We start from the raw sequence: 17,952 nt of genomic DNA, 5'->3' as shown, positions 1-17,952 counted from the left end.
GATCTGATAGCTGGTCGCATAAATTGAACTTGCATATACAAATTAACATAAGGGTCTGGAACATTCAAATCAGTGAACGATATCATAATATATAAATATAACTTCCATTTATGTTAAAATTAAAATATAATTACATTACATTTATTATTGGTTGGATATAGACCAACAGATTCATAGCCATGAACTTTTATTTTTATTTATTTTTGGTATTTAAGGTAACCATTAGTGTCTATACCAAACTTTATGTATTTTTATGTTCCAAATTTGTTAATGTTGCAGTTTAAGATCGGAAACTGTGAATTATAAAGCTGAAAGCTATGAATTACAAAGTTGAAGGCTATGAAAATAAAGCTGAGAACTATGAAGTTGACCCTTAAAATTAAACTTACAATAATGGTCAATAATATGTAGTCTACTGCCTCTAAATCGATTTTAACACTTTCACATAGACATATTATTGTAATCTGCTCCTCTTTACAAAACTATCACACATTTGTCTATATAAATTTACATATGTATATACACCACATATAACTGCGGCAACTTAGACCTGAATATCAATTAATCATATTTCAATTACCTGACCAAACTAATGAATGAAATAAACAAACTCTCCCATTCACTACTGCCATGCAACACAATAATGGTACTCCAGATTTTTCAATCTATGTTTGTTATTTTGGTTTAAAGCCCGGAAGTTGTAGTGGCAAAGTCATCATAAAGTATTTACATGCTTCGTTCAACGATATATCGTCTTTGGGTCTTTTGTGTGTGCGTTGAAAACCTTAAATAGCAATGTCGATCAATCAATGGAATGATCATGTTTTGAAAAGGATTAAAACGAGATAAATCCATTGGCAGTGGAAGAACAACACAAGAAGAGAAAAAGAAAAAAACACACTCATTTATATTGTTGAATGGAAATGAATTGAAGCTGGTTTATCGACTTTCATGATCCATGGGCGAAAATAATAAAAAAAAAACAATTGAAATTAACAGGCCCAACAAAACAAAGTAACGGCTGACATAATTTCGTTGAAATAAAATTTCAGTGCAAAATATGTTTTTTTGTAGTTTCATGAATTCAAAATAAATTTTCTTTGGCAAGTAGTGTGGAGGTTAACTTAACAAAAATTAACGATTAAAGTTTTTAAAATTGTTTCAAAACATTCTGTGATGAATTGCGAAAGTAACTAATTTCAGTTTTATATAAAAATATTAGTCTTAAATTGTGAATAGTAATTCTCGGAAATAATACCGTTTTGAATGTTGAATCTGAGGCTTTGTTAATGAAATAAAATTAAACTGGTGCATATACATCCCTCAAGAAGTCTTCTTTGGAAGACCTCAAGAAATATTCTGTTTTCTATAGAAAACTTAAAGAGGTTTTCTGTTGGCTATAGAAGACCTCAAGAGCTTCCCTGTTTTATAGAGAAGCCACAAGGGGTCTTACTACTATGTCTTCAAAAAAACCTCAATAAGTCTCCTGTTGTATAGAGAAATCTCAACTGGTCTTCTGTTGTCCCTACAGAACCAAAAAAAATTTAAATTACCCAAAAACCTATAATGAAACTCAAAATGTTTACACTTTTTAGTGGTTATGGAGATAAAAGTATAGCTATACATTCCAACAACAAACGTGTGTTGACCTCCTACGTGCTATAGCCAAACAAATTTTCTGGTCTCTGAAGTCCGATGCATTACTTCAGAGGGTTGTTGGCCGTTTTAGTCCTGAAGTGAGACTGAATGCAATAGGTTGGTTTACTCTTGAATCTCTGATGAGATCTCGCCTCGCCCTGCGTGCATTATTCTGACACGTACTCGACTACTCTAACCTTTTCTGCAAGTCAAGGTCCAATCTGTAGATAGAATCTGACACTGAACAAGTCTTTTCCTGAAAAAGTCTTCTTTCTAGATAAGATACTTTACATGTATCCTACAAGGCAATCGGATTTTTAAGTCCAATGAGGTTAAAGAAATTATTTAATTTTTTTAGTAATTCGGAAAACGAGATTCAACTTTGGGCACCACTAAAAATCACAGATTGTGTAGGCGGCCGCAAACTTTCCCCATTTCTTTTTCTTAAAAAAATAATGGTAATCACGAATGACTTTCACATCGAATGACCGTTATATAAATCAACCGGATTTTTAAGTCCAATGAGGTTTAAAATGTATTTAACTTTTTTATTACCTCAGAATACGGAGCGATTTTTTTTTAAACCAGATTCCACGTTGGGCGCCACTAAAAATCAAAGATAAAAATCTCATTTGTTTTTCATAAAAAATTATTTAGATTTTGGTTGGGTGCCACCGTGATGCAATGGTAAACACGGCTAATGTTTACATTGAATGACCGGGTTCGATTCCCAGGCCAGCACACATCACATTTTTATCGGTGGAAAAAATACCCTTCAGTGTAACGTAGGCGACATTTTCTGCGTATTTCGACCGTGAAAATCTTCTCCATAAGTGCTGTCTTAAGGCACACAGTTCAGTCTCTGCAATTACAACTAGGTCCCATTTAATCGAGCGAATATTAATCCAACTGTACTCATTGATATGAGAGAATTATACCTTGTCCCTTCAGGGATGTTTGCGGAAACATATCGTTAATATAGGCTTGGTTTGTGGTATTGAGTTTTTTCGGATATTGCGGAAGGGTGCTTATATTTGTTAACGTGTTTAACACTATTTTATATGGAGGATGTTTTTAAGAGCTTTGGGGGCCTTATCTCAGGTATACGAACTTATAATAAGGAGCACAAAGACAGCCTTCCATAAGAACTAAACTTCTATTAAGAAATGGGGCAACATAGCTTATCTTCGAACATGAATATATTAGGTGTGTACAAAAAAAGAGAAAAACTTTCCCATTATTTTGGCGTTCTTAGGTCGAGTTCCCCAATACAGTAATTTCATATTATTACTTTGCTTTAGATTTCAGATATCCATGATTGGGTGGATAAAACATGTACTTTCTATTTACTACAGGGACATTTAACGTTGGGCGCCACTTTAAACATTTTAATGTCGGTCTTCTGAAGTTGTTTCATTTCTTACTTTGTAGATCATTTCGAACTTTACATGGACTTTTAAATAATTCCTATATTCAAAACGCTCATTAGTGCTTACTCTATTCTAAAACGGATACGTTCTTACCATTCCAACCCTTTTTGTGCGATCCTACGTAATACATTTGTATTTTAATACAAATTTGCCAATATTCTGAAAAACATTTTCTTATCTCATTTTGAATTTCAGCTGGCATTACATGCACATGAGTATACGATATGAAAAAAGTCGGCCGGTCCATACGTTCGTTCGTCGTGTCTGGCAAATGGCAAAAATTGTTTAGTCATAATCAAGTAATAAATCATGAGCTACATACAAGTCAAAAATTGTGGGGTATGACGACAGCAACGACATGCGGTGGCGGTATTTTTTCCGTTTTTTTTTTATTATTTTAGGTTTATTTGTTGTTGCTGGAAATATCCAAAATGTATAAACGTAAATTGAACGCGTAATTGTTGTAATGTGTAGTAATAAACTGTGAGGCAGCTATCCGAGAATGAGCGCATGTGCTATCTGATCTTGTATTAGAGTGTTCCAATTCTCCAACAACAATAGAATTGTTGGTTTGCCATATGCAATTATAATTGGTTTTTATTTTTGTAATGAAGTTCTTTTCGAGGTTTTTGTTCAATTTCACATGATGCCGCAAAAGGAAATTATTGAAAATAACACGCACAATTAGAATTTAAATCAAAACTATGTTGAATGTTAAAGCTAACTAAAGTATCTCAATATTGTTTAAAATAATGAATGGGGACCCAAAGTTTTTCTAAAAGATAGAGCAACATACATACATCCGTCGATTAGATAGTAGTGCTTTAATACAACAGGTAAAAGTTTTCGGATCCAACCGATTTATCCAGATATAAATTAAGGCATTATGAAGTGAGATATAAGCCAATGACTGTGGCTGCTTTAATTACACAATGCAATATTTATTTATTATTATCAGAGATACAACATTCTCAGCATTTTCTAAAATTTGTACACTGGACCTACGTCCAAAGGTTATGCTCAGTTGGGATTTTATATATCTTCTTTTCTTATCCTTATTATTGACGTTGCTTTTATAATTATTAATTTTTGCATTTCTGTCAGAATTTATTATTAGTATTACAGACTGCCTCAATTATATTACTGCTTTTGAAAAGATGATGTAAATAATTTAAAATCAAATACAGTTCCCCTTCATTGCAGCCGATTCCTCAACGTAATGTCTTATGTCCAATTGTAAAAGATGTAAATATTTAATTCCTATAGGATTATTTGTAATTAAATCTATATATATAAAAATGGTGTAAAAAATGTATAGTAATTCATAAAATGAGAACGGCTAGGCCGATTTCTGTAAAATTTTTTGTCAGTTATTCGTATTTTCGAGGAGAAGGTCTTTACGGAAGAAAATTTTGGAAAAGTCGGAAAATTGGAAAAATCGAAAATTGAGTTTTTGTATGGAATTTTATTCCTTAATAGCGAGACGAAGTTCGCCGGGTCCGCTAGTTCTTTATATTTATTGTACAACTCCCTTCAGTCAAATTATTTGTATACCAAACATTTGTTTCTCTTCACTTGAAATTCCTTTTTTTCAAAATTCTACTCTATTCATTCATACACCACTACGTTTTGTGACGTAGCAGTATTTTAATTCTTGGATTTTCATTTCATAAATTGGCCATTTCATCAGAGAATAAAAGCGAAATCGTCACAATTGGCACTCTTTGTCCATTGTTGATGGCTGGAACAAGTTTTGTTGTTGTCTCGTGGCCCAATGTAACGTTTTCCGTTCGTATGTATGTATGAAGGAAAATATCATGCTCATCATCATCCTACTCCTTTTCATACACAATGACAATGCAGTAATTTAGTTTTTGGAATTTTGCTATGGTACGGTACATGTCGGAATTCTCATGTCCGTTAACCAACCCACCATAATAGCCCATATCCATTTCATTGCATTATTTTCGCTTCATTTTTCCGACAAAGACATCCGTCATCAAGTTGAAATTCTGTTTACAATAAATTCGCAACTATGTATGGAAAGAGAAACCAAGAGATACATGTTTGCAAATACTGTGTAATAGGGGAATTTATATTAATAAACAAGTAAGAAAATCGTTAAGTTCGGTCGGGCCGAACTTTTTATACCCTCCACCACAAATTTCAGCCATTTCGGTGGATTAATGTGGCCACAACCTTCAAAATACCGAAATTCGGAAGGTACCGTTCTATGGGGGCTATATGATGGCGTGGACCTATACCTAAAAATTTCTGGGGGAAAGTTTTATACGCCTAAAGAAGACTAAATACCAAATTTCAGCCATATCGGTGTGATAATGAGGCTAAAACGTTCAAAATATCGAAAATCGGGAGATATTGTATTATGGGGGCTATATCAACACGTGGACCTATATAAACATTTTATGGTAGAAATGTTTGTTAGCCTCTGGAAACACAAAATACAAAGTTACAGCCGATTCCTTGGTCAAATGGGTCTAATACATTCAAAATATATTAAAATGACGCGTACTTTATATGGGGCCTTATATGGGGGCTATACCAAAACGTGGACCTATATAACCCAACTTTGGTAGGAATATTTTTGGCCTCTGGAGACACAAAGTACCAAATTACAACCAAGTCGGTGGTAAAATGGGCCAAATATCTTAAAAATTCCTTAAAACAACGACGCGTCACGCGTCATTTTGTATGGGGGCTATACGAAAGCGTGGACCTACATAGCTCGCTTTCAATACCAAAAGTCCTACGTAAATATAACATATCTTCCCAAAATTTCATCCACCTACGTCAATCCGTTCGGACGCTAGAGTGATTTCCACAGACGGACGGACATGGCTATATCGATGTAGAATTGCACGCTGATCAAGAATATATATAGTTTCTGGGGTCTACAATGATTATTTCGAGTAGTTACAAACGTAGTGACAAACTTAATATACCCCCATCCTATGGTGGAGGGTATAAAAAGGAATTAAAGGCATAGAACAAAAGGGTTAATATATTCGATTTAAAACGTATATGGACTGAACTATTGATATGCTAGAGAAACTTTATGTGATCAAATTTAATGGTTCACTTTAAAAAATCCTTCAATTGCACTAGTTCATTGTGAACTAACAAGCACTAAAGCGTAAACATCAGAGACATAAATCTATTTTCTTATGCATTGCAGGGTCGCAAGACCATGCCCATTACTCAGAAATGGTGCTTCTGTGTTTTTATGAACGCGACAGGGGCTTTGATCTTCAAAAAAGTTTCTAGGTACAACATTTTATTGCACAGTAATTATGAAGAAGTTATCAATGACTGAATATGATCAATGCGAAGATATGGTACCTATGTCTTCATATGGTAGGTCTATATGGCCTATATCAGGTGTGGACATTCCCTTCATCGTGAGCAAACACAGATAGTTTCTCTCTCTACTCACACAATTCAACCCATTGAAAAGCAATACACTCACACAATGCCACCCTTTAAAGTATGCAATAGACAAATATGATGGCAATAGCTGGCGAACATATCGCTCATTTACTCAAAAAGTGACACCTCTCAAAAATCCGGTGTCGAGAAAAACGCGTTTTAAGTTTGCGATCGAAAGTTGACTTCCCAACTTAAAAAGATTATTACACAAAAAAATAAAATAACTAGTTGCCAGATATCAGTGCTAAATTTCTATGTAAGATCAAGCATGATTTGAAGTAAATTAGAGCTTCATAACTTTAAACTAAATTTTTGTTTTATTATGAGCCGTAGTAAATGAGCTGTAACTCGTTGAGTTTTAGAGATATCAACATGAAAATTTGACACAAGAGAAAGTAGAAGTCGTAAAAAATGGAAATTGCCAACTTAGAAAACGCCTTTTCTTAGTTATGCCACTCTTATAGTAAATAAGCGATATGGTCTCTAACACCGTATATTGTTAACACGAAGATCTCATTCTGAGATTCTAAAAATGTGAAAATATATTCCTGGGCAACAGTATGATGTTTGATACAAAATATATTGTTGCAGCAATATTTTGAAGTCAGAATATGCTTAATTGAGCAATATTCCATCTCCAATTTGAGGGTTCATTTTAGTGAATCGTTTAATTGGACTAGTTCGTTGTCAATTAATCTGGAAAGCACAATTACAACTAAATCCAATTAAAAATTCTGAACCGAAATATAATTTTGATCCATGACGAATTAAAATATTACACATTGCAAACCCCAAAAACCGGCATGTTTTCAGACGATGCTTTTTTTCTTGTATATCAGATTGAGCACACGATTTTTTCTGATTTTCCTATTAAGAGTCAGAATTTTGAGAGCAAATATTCACAATATCAAATCTAACATCCGTTAAGTTTCCAATTTATGGATCAAACATCATAATTTTTCCCCAACATGTTCCGACATTTTTCAGAATCTCGGAAAAATATCTGAAAATAGTTCTATTTTCAAGCGAATTTCGTATGTTTTTTACAGAATTTTGTCCGAAATTGTCACGAAAATCTAAATTTCCTCGCAATTTTCCAACAATTTTTTCGTATAGAAACTCGAATGTTCCTTTCGACTAACCTTCGACAAAACTCTCCAATTTCGGTGGACACATCCATACAACTTTTGTACCAATTTCGGAAAGAATTCGGCATAAGAATCGGCAACTTGTTCAGAGATTCGGACAAAATTCGGAATGAATTCTGCAAATAATCTTAGCGAAACCGGTGCTATAATTAGGTGGCTGTGCGGGAATTTCTTAGGCTATCCTTTTTCACTTGAGCACGATTTCTTACTAATTAAGTTTCCGAGCTGGTTGAAACTTTGTAAATTGTAAAATTTCTTGCAGGTATACATTATGTTCCAAGAAGGTCTTCATCGGACAATAACTTTTTGTACCTCTCTCGCAAAAATCCAAAATTTTCGCTTAAGTGAAGTTTAAGAGCTGTTCGAGGATTGTTTTGAAATAGTCATCGTAGGTGGTTCTTTTGATTCTGACTACAACCAAGTAATATGTTTTGTGGGCAAGTTCATGCTTCCTGACATAATGACCCCAAAGCTTTAAAAATTCTACGGTGACCAACTAAAATGGCTGGTACACGCAAGCAAAAAAATATGATTCATCCAAGAATATTCGAAGAGCAAAATATGTATTGTAAAGACATTTTTAGATTCCGCATGTAGTATTCTGAGTCCAACAATCTTTTTTGTTAATTACAACAATTGTTTTTGTCAAATCCAACAATAGTTGTTGTCATATCCAACAATAGTTTTTTCTGCTGGACAATAGTCTCGTATCTTCGACAATTTTATTCTCTTCTCTCGGTACTCGATGCCTTGGCGACAAAAACAATTTTGGTGAGTTTTGTTTGTATGTGTTCTTCTTATCTTTGTTTTTTATTTTATTTTTGTTCTTTTTTGTATGTACACCGTTAGATTCTTGAGATATTTGTTTTTCTTTCTCATTCTTCTTTATGTTTTGATAGTTGAGTTACACCACAATCTGAGAAGTGTTTTGGGTCATAATTTGTGTTTTCTTTTCATATTTGTTTCCTTATGTTGGGGTAGGTGCTTGGAAGACGAGTGCAATGGAGCAGTTATGTTTCTTCATTCAAGTTGTTGTCTTTTTAGTTAGAACTGGCAAAACCCGCCCATGTGTAGTGTTTGTCAATGCTAATAATATTATACGTGACATTTATACCAAAGTTATGTGGAAAGTTTATATGAGAATTATATACGATCAAATAAAATATTTCAGTAACAGGTTTTCTGGGTTGACAATAGTTTTCGTAAAAATTCTAGATTATGATAGTTCCTACCATAGGTATTGTCAATGATTTTTACAATATTGGGGAATTTCGCAAGTTGTTTTTGTTTTGTATGTTTTTGTTTTGTATGTAACGATGGTATTTTTGGATTTGCAATTGCAATGTTTGAACAAAACAAATGAATTGTTGGAACAAAAATAGATATTGTTGTTCCACCAAAAGCGAAAATTTTTCTCTGCGTGTAGGCACGATAATAAGCAAATGGAGTGAATGAAATTAGTCCATCCTTTACACATCCTTATATTTCTTTCAATTTTAAATGAAGTTCGAAGAAATATATGGAACGACTTTTTCTAGTACCTCCCTCACAACATTTTCAACATTTTCGCTTCAGTGAAGTGTTAGTGCTGCTCAAGGATTGATTCTGATTACATTAATATAAGTTTTTCATTGGCAAGCTTCCTGACAAAATGGCCCAAAAATCTGCAAATACTTACTGAGATATGTGCCCCGAAATGTCCCAATGCTTAGAATCACTTCTTTATATACCTCTCGCACAAAAATGTTTAGTAGTCTTTGTGGTCTTAAAATACCTTAACCGTTTTCTCCATATTTCTCTCGATAATAGCCCAAGTGGACTGTGCTGATTAACCTGAAAACTTTCAAAACTTATTTTGTGAAGATGCTATTTAATTTCGACTGATTCTTTTTTACTTGTTTCAAATATCATCTATGCACAGACTTTCACAAAATCTACATTGAGGGATTTATCGCTGTTCTTACTTTCTTAAAAATAAAGACTATAAAGTAAATTTCAAATGTTTGTCATTCATAAATTAACCATAATTAATTATTCCTGCAAATGAATAATATTTGGTAATATTTTTAAAAGCCTAACAAATTTGGTATTCCATTAAAATTAATTACAATGTCAAATGTTCTTTAGGCCGTTTTGGATGTTGTTTTGGCAAAAGGGTTAAATGCACTACAACTTTTTCCTTTAATATCAATTGGCGGATATCTGTCAAAAGAATCTAAATAAGGAATAACAAAGTCATTGAAAATCAACAATTAAGACCACAGCTGTGTTCATTCATTTATGGCGACCACCCATTCAGTCACACATTTAACTCCAGCATTTTTTTTTTGTTTTTCTTAACGCTTCGAGGAGTTTTACTTTTGACCAGTTATTTATTTTTCTTTTCGCTTCTGGCCAATTTTCTTGTTGTTGGGGAACATTTGAGAAAAGTGTGTGTAAACTTAAAAACAGAGAAATGGGCGGTTTCCTTTGGCACATGGTCATAAGAGGAATTAAATAGAGAATTATTTGTGGGGCACTGTGGTTAAAAATATGGAACTTGGGTTCAATGTTCAACAATGATAATGTAAAGTGAAAAAATTGTATACAAAATATTTTTCATTTCATATTTTCATGGAACTAGAGTACTCGTTAAATTAATTTTAAAAATAGTAGATTCTTGCAGGCTTTGGAACAGACCAAATGTCTTTAACTAACCCATATTAAAAATTATTTCTAATATATTTTCACTTTCTCCCACTGTTCACCATCTACCACGACAACAAAAAAGAAAACTAGCGAACGCCGAAAAAAAGAGTTCTGCGTTAGTTCACATTTCCAATTTGACATTTACGCGTCAGGATAATTAATCAACTTCAAAAGATATGACGAAATTGTATGCGAGCAAAGTAACAACTGTGTAACAGATAAACTATGACCGTATGCGGCGGCGGCTCTGTGATACCATAGATACAGAAACAACAACGGTGGCCGCCTGTAGGTCTGTAATTTTATGTATGGGATGTGCGTTAAAAAATAAAAAGCAACAACAAACTTCTTTGTTGTGCCCCTTTCTTAATAAACCGTCGTCCACTCGCTCGTCAACCCTTCTCCCCTCTTTGCAGCAAAAGAAAAAACTTAAGGCCATAGCTGTAAAGAAAACGCTGAAATTAAAACGGTTTGTGATCAAGTTGAGTTAATTTAAAAATAAAATTCATTTCTCACACCTGCTGCTACACCCTTCTGGGTCTAGCCATCAGACGTTTCGGCATATTATTTTCACCATTTGTATTCATCTCAAAACTTTGACAGAACTTATCAAAATAAAAGTTTTTTTTGCTTTGTTTTAGAGATGTCTGGGAAAGGGTTGTTGGGTCGGGGGCAAGTGAAGATTTTATTTGATGGTTTCAATGTCAAAATTTATCTGCGAACTTATTTTAGAGTATTTAGTATTGACAACTAAATCAAATGAATTCGATGATGGTCTTTCTAGCTTAAGTTGTTGGCTGTAAATCACATTTTACACTTAACATGTTTTATAAAACATGCATCATTTTAGTTGTCAATTCCATTCATCTGTCACATAAATTACCTAAACTCCCAAAACACCTGGTAGTGGTTCTGGCAGTTCGCTATCGCTAGTCTTTTCCCAGAAATTACCTAAGCAAGAAAATTATTATTATTTCTGTAAATATTTACAATTGTTTGTGCAACTTTTTATTATTAACTTAAAATCCTCCCTAAAATTAAATACAACCATCAAAACTGTTTCCCTACAAAAAGTAATTTTTTGTAATTTTTTTCTTTCCTTTTTTCCAGCAAATGGCTCCTATCAACCCGGTATGGAACCGAAACGTCAAAGAACCGCCTACACACGTCACCAAATACTTGAATTGGAAAAAGAATTCCATTATAATCGTTATTTAACTCGTCGCCGACGCATCGAAATTGCCCACACGTTAGTGTTGTCCGAAAGACAAATTAAGATTTGGTTCCAAAATCGACGTATGAAATGGAAAAAGGATAATAAATTACCCAACACCAAGAATGTACGCAAAAAGGTCGATGCTAATGGCAATCCAATAGCACCAGCCCCAAAGAAACCAAAGAGAGTTAGTGCTAAAAAGCAGGCACAGCAGCAGCAACAACAACAACAACAACAAACACAAAATTCGCAACAACAACAGCCTGTGATAAATGAGGTAAATATGAAAGATTTGAAAAAAAAATGTGAAGAAGAAGTCACAATAAGAAGAAGAAGCATAAGAAATGATATCAGGATATAAAGTTGAAGCCTACAAGGGGAGTAGATATGACTGCCTAAAGAAAGGGATTCAAATGCGACCACAAATTGTGAAGGACACATAAAATTAGGAAAAAAGCTATTTAAAGACAAATTGAATTAAAGGTGATTTCGCGGGATTCTGTAGGGGTAGGCGTTATATGTGGAGTTTATGACCGTTATATGGACTTTATGAGGAGTTCAATAACTCCCAAAATGAAATCGTACCTAGTGGACGAAGTCCGAGTTATCCTAAAGCCCAACATTTTGGGACCTTATGGACGTTGGGTTTTTTGAAGGGTCTCTTCAGCATCCACAAATGATCTAAGTCTTACTTACATGACTGACCTAATTCCGAATAATCAGAAGAAGTATCTCCTTCACCCAAGTTTTGCTTTTCCCTTTTGTGTGAACCGCCAGAAGACTCGGATGCTGTCTTTATAACAACGATGAACACGAAGAGAGCATTTGCATGGTGAATCGAACGAAAACGCAAAGGCGAGTGCTCATCTTGTTCATCTATGCTTTATAACCACAGCCTTTGGGATAACGAGGGTATTGGACGAAATCCGTTGCCGAACATTTTGAGTCGATTTAGCCCTGCCTGTCTGGCTGGTGCGCACTACAACTCCCGAAGGTATCAATCGGTTGATCCAAACTTTGCCACTCGTAATATTTCTACCGGACATACAACATGCTTCTTTAAACACTTTCCCAAGGAAATTGTTCTTCTATAGACCCTTTCCAATGGAAAGGGTGCTTCTTTAGAACCTTTCTAATGGAAAGGGTGCATCTTTAGAACCTTTCTAATGGAAAGGGTGCATCTTTAGAACCTTTCTAATGGAAAGGGTGCATCTTTAGACCCTTTCCAATTGAAAGGGTGCTGCTTAAGACCCTTTCCAATCGAAAGGGTGCTTCTTTAGACCCTTTCCAATGGAAAGGATGCTTCTTTAGACCCTTTCCAATGGAAAGGATGCTTCTTTAGACCCTTTCCAATGGAAAGGATGCTTCTTTAGACCCTTTCCAATGGAAAGGATGCTTCTTTAGAACCTTTCCAATCGAAAGGGTGCTTCTTTAGACACTTTTAATGGAAAGCATTCTTTAGACCCTTTCCAATAGAAAGCGTGCTTTTTTAGACCCTTTTCAATGAAAAGTTTGCTTCTTTAGGCCCTTTCAAATGGAAACGGTGCTTAATTAGACCCTTTTCAATGGAAAGTGTGCTTCTTTAGGCCCTTTCAAATGGAAACGGTGCTTCTTTAGACCCTTTCCAATGGAAACGGGGCTTCTTTAGACCCTTTCCCAAGGAAATTGTGCTTCTATAGACACTTCTCAATGGAAAGGGTGCTTCTTTAGACCCTTTGCAATGTGAAAAGTGTGCTTCTTTAGACCCTTTGCAATGTGGAAAGGGTGCTTCTTTAGACCCTATCTAATGGAGAGAGTTCTTCTTTAGACCCTTTCCAGTAGAAAGTTTGCTTCCTTAGATCCTTTCCAATGGAAAGGGTGCTCCTTTAGACCTTCTCCAATGGAAAAGGTCCTTATTTAGACCCTTTCCAGTAGAAAGTTTGCTTCCTTAGATCATTTCCAATGGAAAGAGTGCTCCTTTAGACCTTCTCAAATGGAAAAGGTCCTTATGTAGACCCTTTCCAGTAGAAAGTTTGCTTCCTTAGATCCTTTCCAATGGAAAGGGTGCTCCTATAGACCGTCTCCAATGGAAAAGGTCCTTATTTAGACCCTTTCCAGTAGAAAGTTTGCTTCCTTAGATCCTTTCCAATTGAAAGGGTGCTTCTTTAGAGCTTAATATAACCTTTCCAATAGGAAGGATGCTTCTTTATGTCATTTCCAATGTGCGATTCTTTAGACTCTTTTCAATGATAAGGATGCTTTCTTAGACCATTTCCAATAGAAAGGATGCTTCCTTAAACAATTTCCAATGAAAAGGGTACTTCTTTAGATCTTTTCTAATGGAATGGGTGCTTCTTTAGGCCCTTTCCAATGGAATGAGTGCTTCTTTAGACCCATTTCAGTAGAAAGTTTGCTTCCTTAGGCCCTTTCCAATGGAAAGGGTGCTTCTTTAGACAATTTCCTTTAATTTAAATCATTACAAACAAAAATTTTTAAATTTTCCTAATTTTGTTTTTTTTTCAGTGTTTGCGTACAGATAGCATGGAAAGCATGGGCGATGTAAATGGCTCGTTAAATAATCCCCCCTATATACCAGCTGCTGGTGATAGTGCAAATTTAATGAACACCCAACAAACGAATGCCTGTAACTCATACAACAACAACGGATCTCAAACTGCACAAAGTCAACATGCCAACAACAATGGTGGCAATGTCAACATGGGTAATGGCAATCCCAGTGGTAATGTGAATAACAACAACCATCTTACCAACGGTAGTAACAATAATCTGCATCTGAACAACAACAACAATACGACCAACAATAGCAACAATACTGGAATGCAATCAAATATGCATTCACATCAATCGCATATTCCACAACAGCAGCAACAACAACGGCATCATCCACAGGATATGATGATTAACTTACAACACATAAAACAGGACTACGATTTGACCACACTGTAGAACTAAATAGTCTTTTTAAATAAATAATAGATTTATTTAGGTTAATAACAAAATAATACAGGAGAAATTTCAATCAAAAGTAAATAAATCTTGCAAAGATGTTGATTTGATCTTTAAAAAATTATTGGAAAAATTATTTACATCTCAATCAACCCCATTCGAAATTTCTCCTCGAAAATTGATATTTAAGTACCTCAAGCTTTGTAAATGTTTAGTTTTCCTTCGAATGGAGAAGCTCTCTCAACCAACAAATATTGTTTTTTAATTGTAGCTTAATTTCTTTTCTTCCTTCATCCATCTTTCACGACATTATTTTCCCAATTCTCTAGAACCAAGTGATTAATTGTGTAATATTTCTTTTAAAATTTATTATTATTTTTTTTTTTAATTCATTTTTTATTTTAAAAAATTTAAAATTATCAAACGATTTTGTGTTCAAAAACATAAAAGAATTACTTCGGAATATACAGTGAAATAGTTAAGAAACGACGATGTTATTGAAAACATCAAAACTATTTTGTTTTCAATACTCATAAGGTAACAACAACATTAATTCTACTTCATAGCTATAGAAGAAAAAGTCTCTACTTTTAGGTTAGCTATTTAAGTAATGTGTATATTATAATAATTAGTTAAATCCCTTTAAATATTAAACAAAAATAACTGCTTAATTAGTTTACTATGTTTACGTAATTTAAATGAACAAACAAAAAGAACAAATTCTTAGACAATATTAAATACCAAATAAATTATGAATGGAAATTTTATTAAAAATGATTTTTTTCTTTGCTTTATCTGTCTTTTGGGGAGTTAGAGAGATTTACTAAGCAAAAAAAGCTCGTTACCAAGTAATGACTTTATTTGTTAAATTGTTGGCACTTCTTACAAATCTACCACCAAAGTACTTATATTTACATGGTGATGTCATAGGAAGGAAGTTCTTTCTTAAAGATGTTTTATAAGTTCATATTTAACCACTTATTCCAAATAAACAAAATGTCCATAACTAACCACTTATGGGTTTACCATCCAAAAATTATGGACGAGTTTCGCAATATTGTTAACGAACAGCCCTTAGAACATCATAATTTACTATACCAATATCACCATATTATTCTTTATCAATATTTCTTTCTCCCTTTTCACTTATTATATATACATTTACTCTTCATATATGATAACCTCTACGATCTCTATCATTGTAAATGCTGTGATCACATTTTTAATTCCTATCATTATCTGGATATCAGTTTTAATATATGTACATATATACACGCTGCCGATACCTCAAAACCCCAATATACTCACATCTTTGACTCATATTCATAGAATTTACAGAGATTCCATGGTCGTAACTAAAAACTTAGTCACTGTATTAGCTAAACAAAAAGAGGGTTTAAATATTTGCCATATTAATTATCTAAGTTTAGTGAATAAAACAGAAGAATTTACGTATATTTTTGAAAACTCTGGTGTCGACATCATATGCCCCTCTGAAACTTGGCTCCATTCTACCATTCCAAATAGCTTTATTAATCTCAAAGGATGGATTTATTGGCCAACTCCATAACATCCTTGAAACTGTATCGTTAGGTTATAATGACGTCATTATAGCAGGGGATTTTAATTCAAACACACGGGTGAACTCTTCTTTACCAAATACCATGCTTTAGCTTGGTCTTTATGCTACTAACGACTGCAACCCGACCCATTTCTCCGCTACTGCCAACAGACTTCTCGACCTATTTTTTGTTAATAACCTTGATAATGTGCTTATTTATGACCAAATCTCAACTCCATGTTATTCCAAATATGACCTATTGTTTCTCATCTACAGCTTTAACATGCAGGTAGAAGAACAAACATACCCTTTTCGCGACTATAGAAGAATAAATTATATCGATTTAGAGGACAAATATATCGAAATGGATTGGCATCTATTGTATGGTATAAGTTCCGTCGATGTACAACTCGAATTTCTGCAAAATAATATTCTCTCCTTGTATAACTCTTCTGTTCCTGTTATAACTTAAAAGTATACATCGAAAAATAAAGATAGGTTTAATTCCCATGCTAAAGAATGTATTACTATCAGGGATAAAGCCTATCCAGATGGAAGAGATATAAAACACCTGAGCTACATGAAGAATTATCTTCTGCAAGAAGTAGAGCTAATAAATGCATAAAGTCTGCATTGCTACTGTTGATTCCAAAAGCAAGTGGAAGACCATTAGTGATCTTGGTATTGGTAAGGAAACTTGTCTCACTTCTGGTGAAGCAGGTGAACTAAATAAAATGTTCATCAACATACCAACAACAAATGCTTATCCGTCATTTTATTCAGGTACCCATTAACCATCGGAAATTTTGAATTCCGTTGTGTTGAATGCCTACAAGGTAGTGTAAGGGATATTGTGCGAGCGACTAAAGCCTATGGTCAACGAAATAATTGGACCATACAAATGCGGCTTTAGACCTGGCAAGTCCACCATTGACCTCATATTTACCCTGCGGCAGTCCTGGAGAAGACCCAAGAGATGCAGATCGATACCTACCACCTTTTGTGTCGATTATAAAGCAGCCTTCGACAGCCAGCTACGTTCAAAGGTATTCCAAGCCATGTCTGAATTTGGTATCCCCGAAAAGCTCATTCGGCTTTGTAAAATGACTCTAACTGACACAAGATCTTCAGTTAAAATAGGAAAGAACCTCTCCGAAGAGTTTTGTACCAAAAGAGGTTTCAGGCAAGGAGGCAGCCTCTCTTGTGATCTTTTCAACATCCTGCTAGAAAAGGTTATACGAGTGGCAAACGTCAAAAGAAGTGGCACAATCTAAACCAATAGCCACATGTTACTTGCTTATGCTGATGATATAGACATCATGGGACGACAAGTAAAAGAAGTAAACAATGCCTTGATGATGGCCAAAGGAGAATCTGCTAAAGTGGGTCTGGCGATAAACGGCGAGAAGACCATGTTGATGGTGTCGACGCGCAATGCGTCCATTGAGCTCGGACCAACTGTTGAAGTTGGTTTCTATAATTTTAAGGTAGTAAAAGACTTCGTATACCTCCGCACCACCGTAAACACAACAAACGACATCAGTTGTGAAGTAAAAAAGAAGAATTGTATTGGCCAACAGATGCTACTTTGGCTTCAGTAAGCACTTTAAAAACAAAGCCACAATTCGTCAAACAAAAATAAGGAAAAACCACTGATACTACCCGTGCAGATGTATGGTTCCGAAGCCTGGGTACTTGCGCAAGCAGATAAGGCAGTGCTTGGCGTGTTTGAGAGAAAAATTCTTCGAATGGTATGGGTATATACACTTTTATACGACCAAGTAAAAAAGTATCAGTCGGCTTTGCCGACAGAGATATACCCTCAGTCTGTATGGATTGAAATACTTTTTTTTTCCAAAAAAAAACTTATGTATTTAG

At 34.5% G+C, this 17,952-nt stretch overlaps 1 protein-coding gene across 1 annotated transcript in view; it reads left to right on the top strand.

The window, feature by feature from the left end:
• Dfd (homeotic protein deformed) overlaps positions 1 to 15,287 on the top strand; it is a 42,620-nt gene extending 27,333 nt beyond the window's left edge. Inside the window, exons 4-5 of the mRNA XM_073963852.1 lie at positions 11,462 to 11,844; positions 14,070 to 15,287. Of these exons, the coding sequence (XP_073819953.1) occupies positions 11,462 to 11,844; positions 14,070 to 14,513 (827 nt within the window). The 3' untranslated portion in view covers positions 14,514 to 15,287. The remainder of the gene's footprint in view (positions 1 to 11,461; positions 11,845 to 14,069) is intronic.
• Positions 15,288 to 17,952: the final 2,665 nt, after the last annotated feature.

Source organism: Musca autumnalis, unplaced genomic scaffold, assembly GCF_047663935.1.
Source record: "Musca autumnalis isolate F117 unplaced genomic scaffold, ASM4766393v1 scaffold_1, whole genome shotgun sequence".
NCBI lineage: Eukaryota > Metazoa > Arthropoda > Insecta > Diptera > Muscidae > Musca > Musca autumnalis.
Note: the sequence above shows the minus strand (reverse complement) of the source record. Positions and strands in the feature narration are given on the sequence as shown.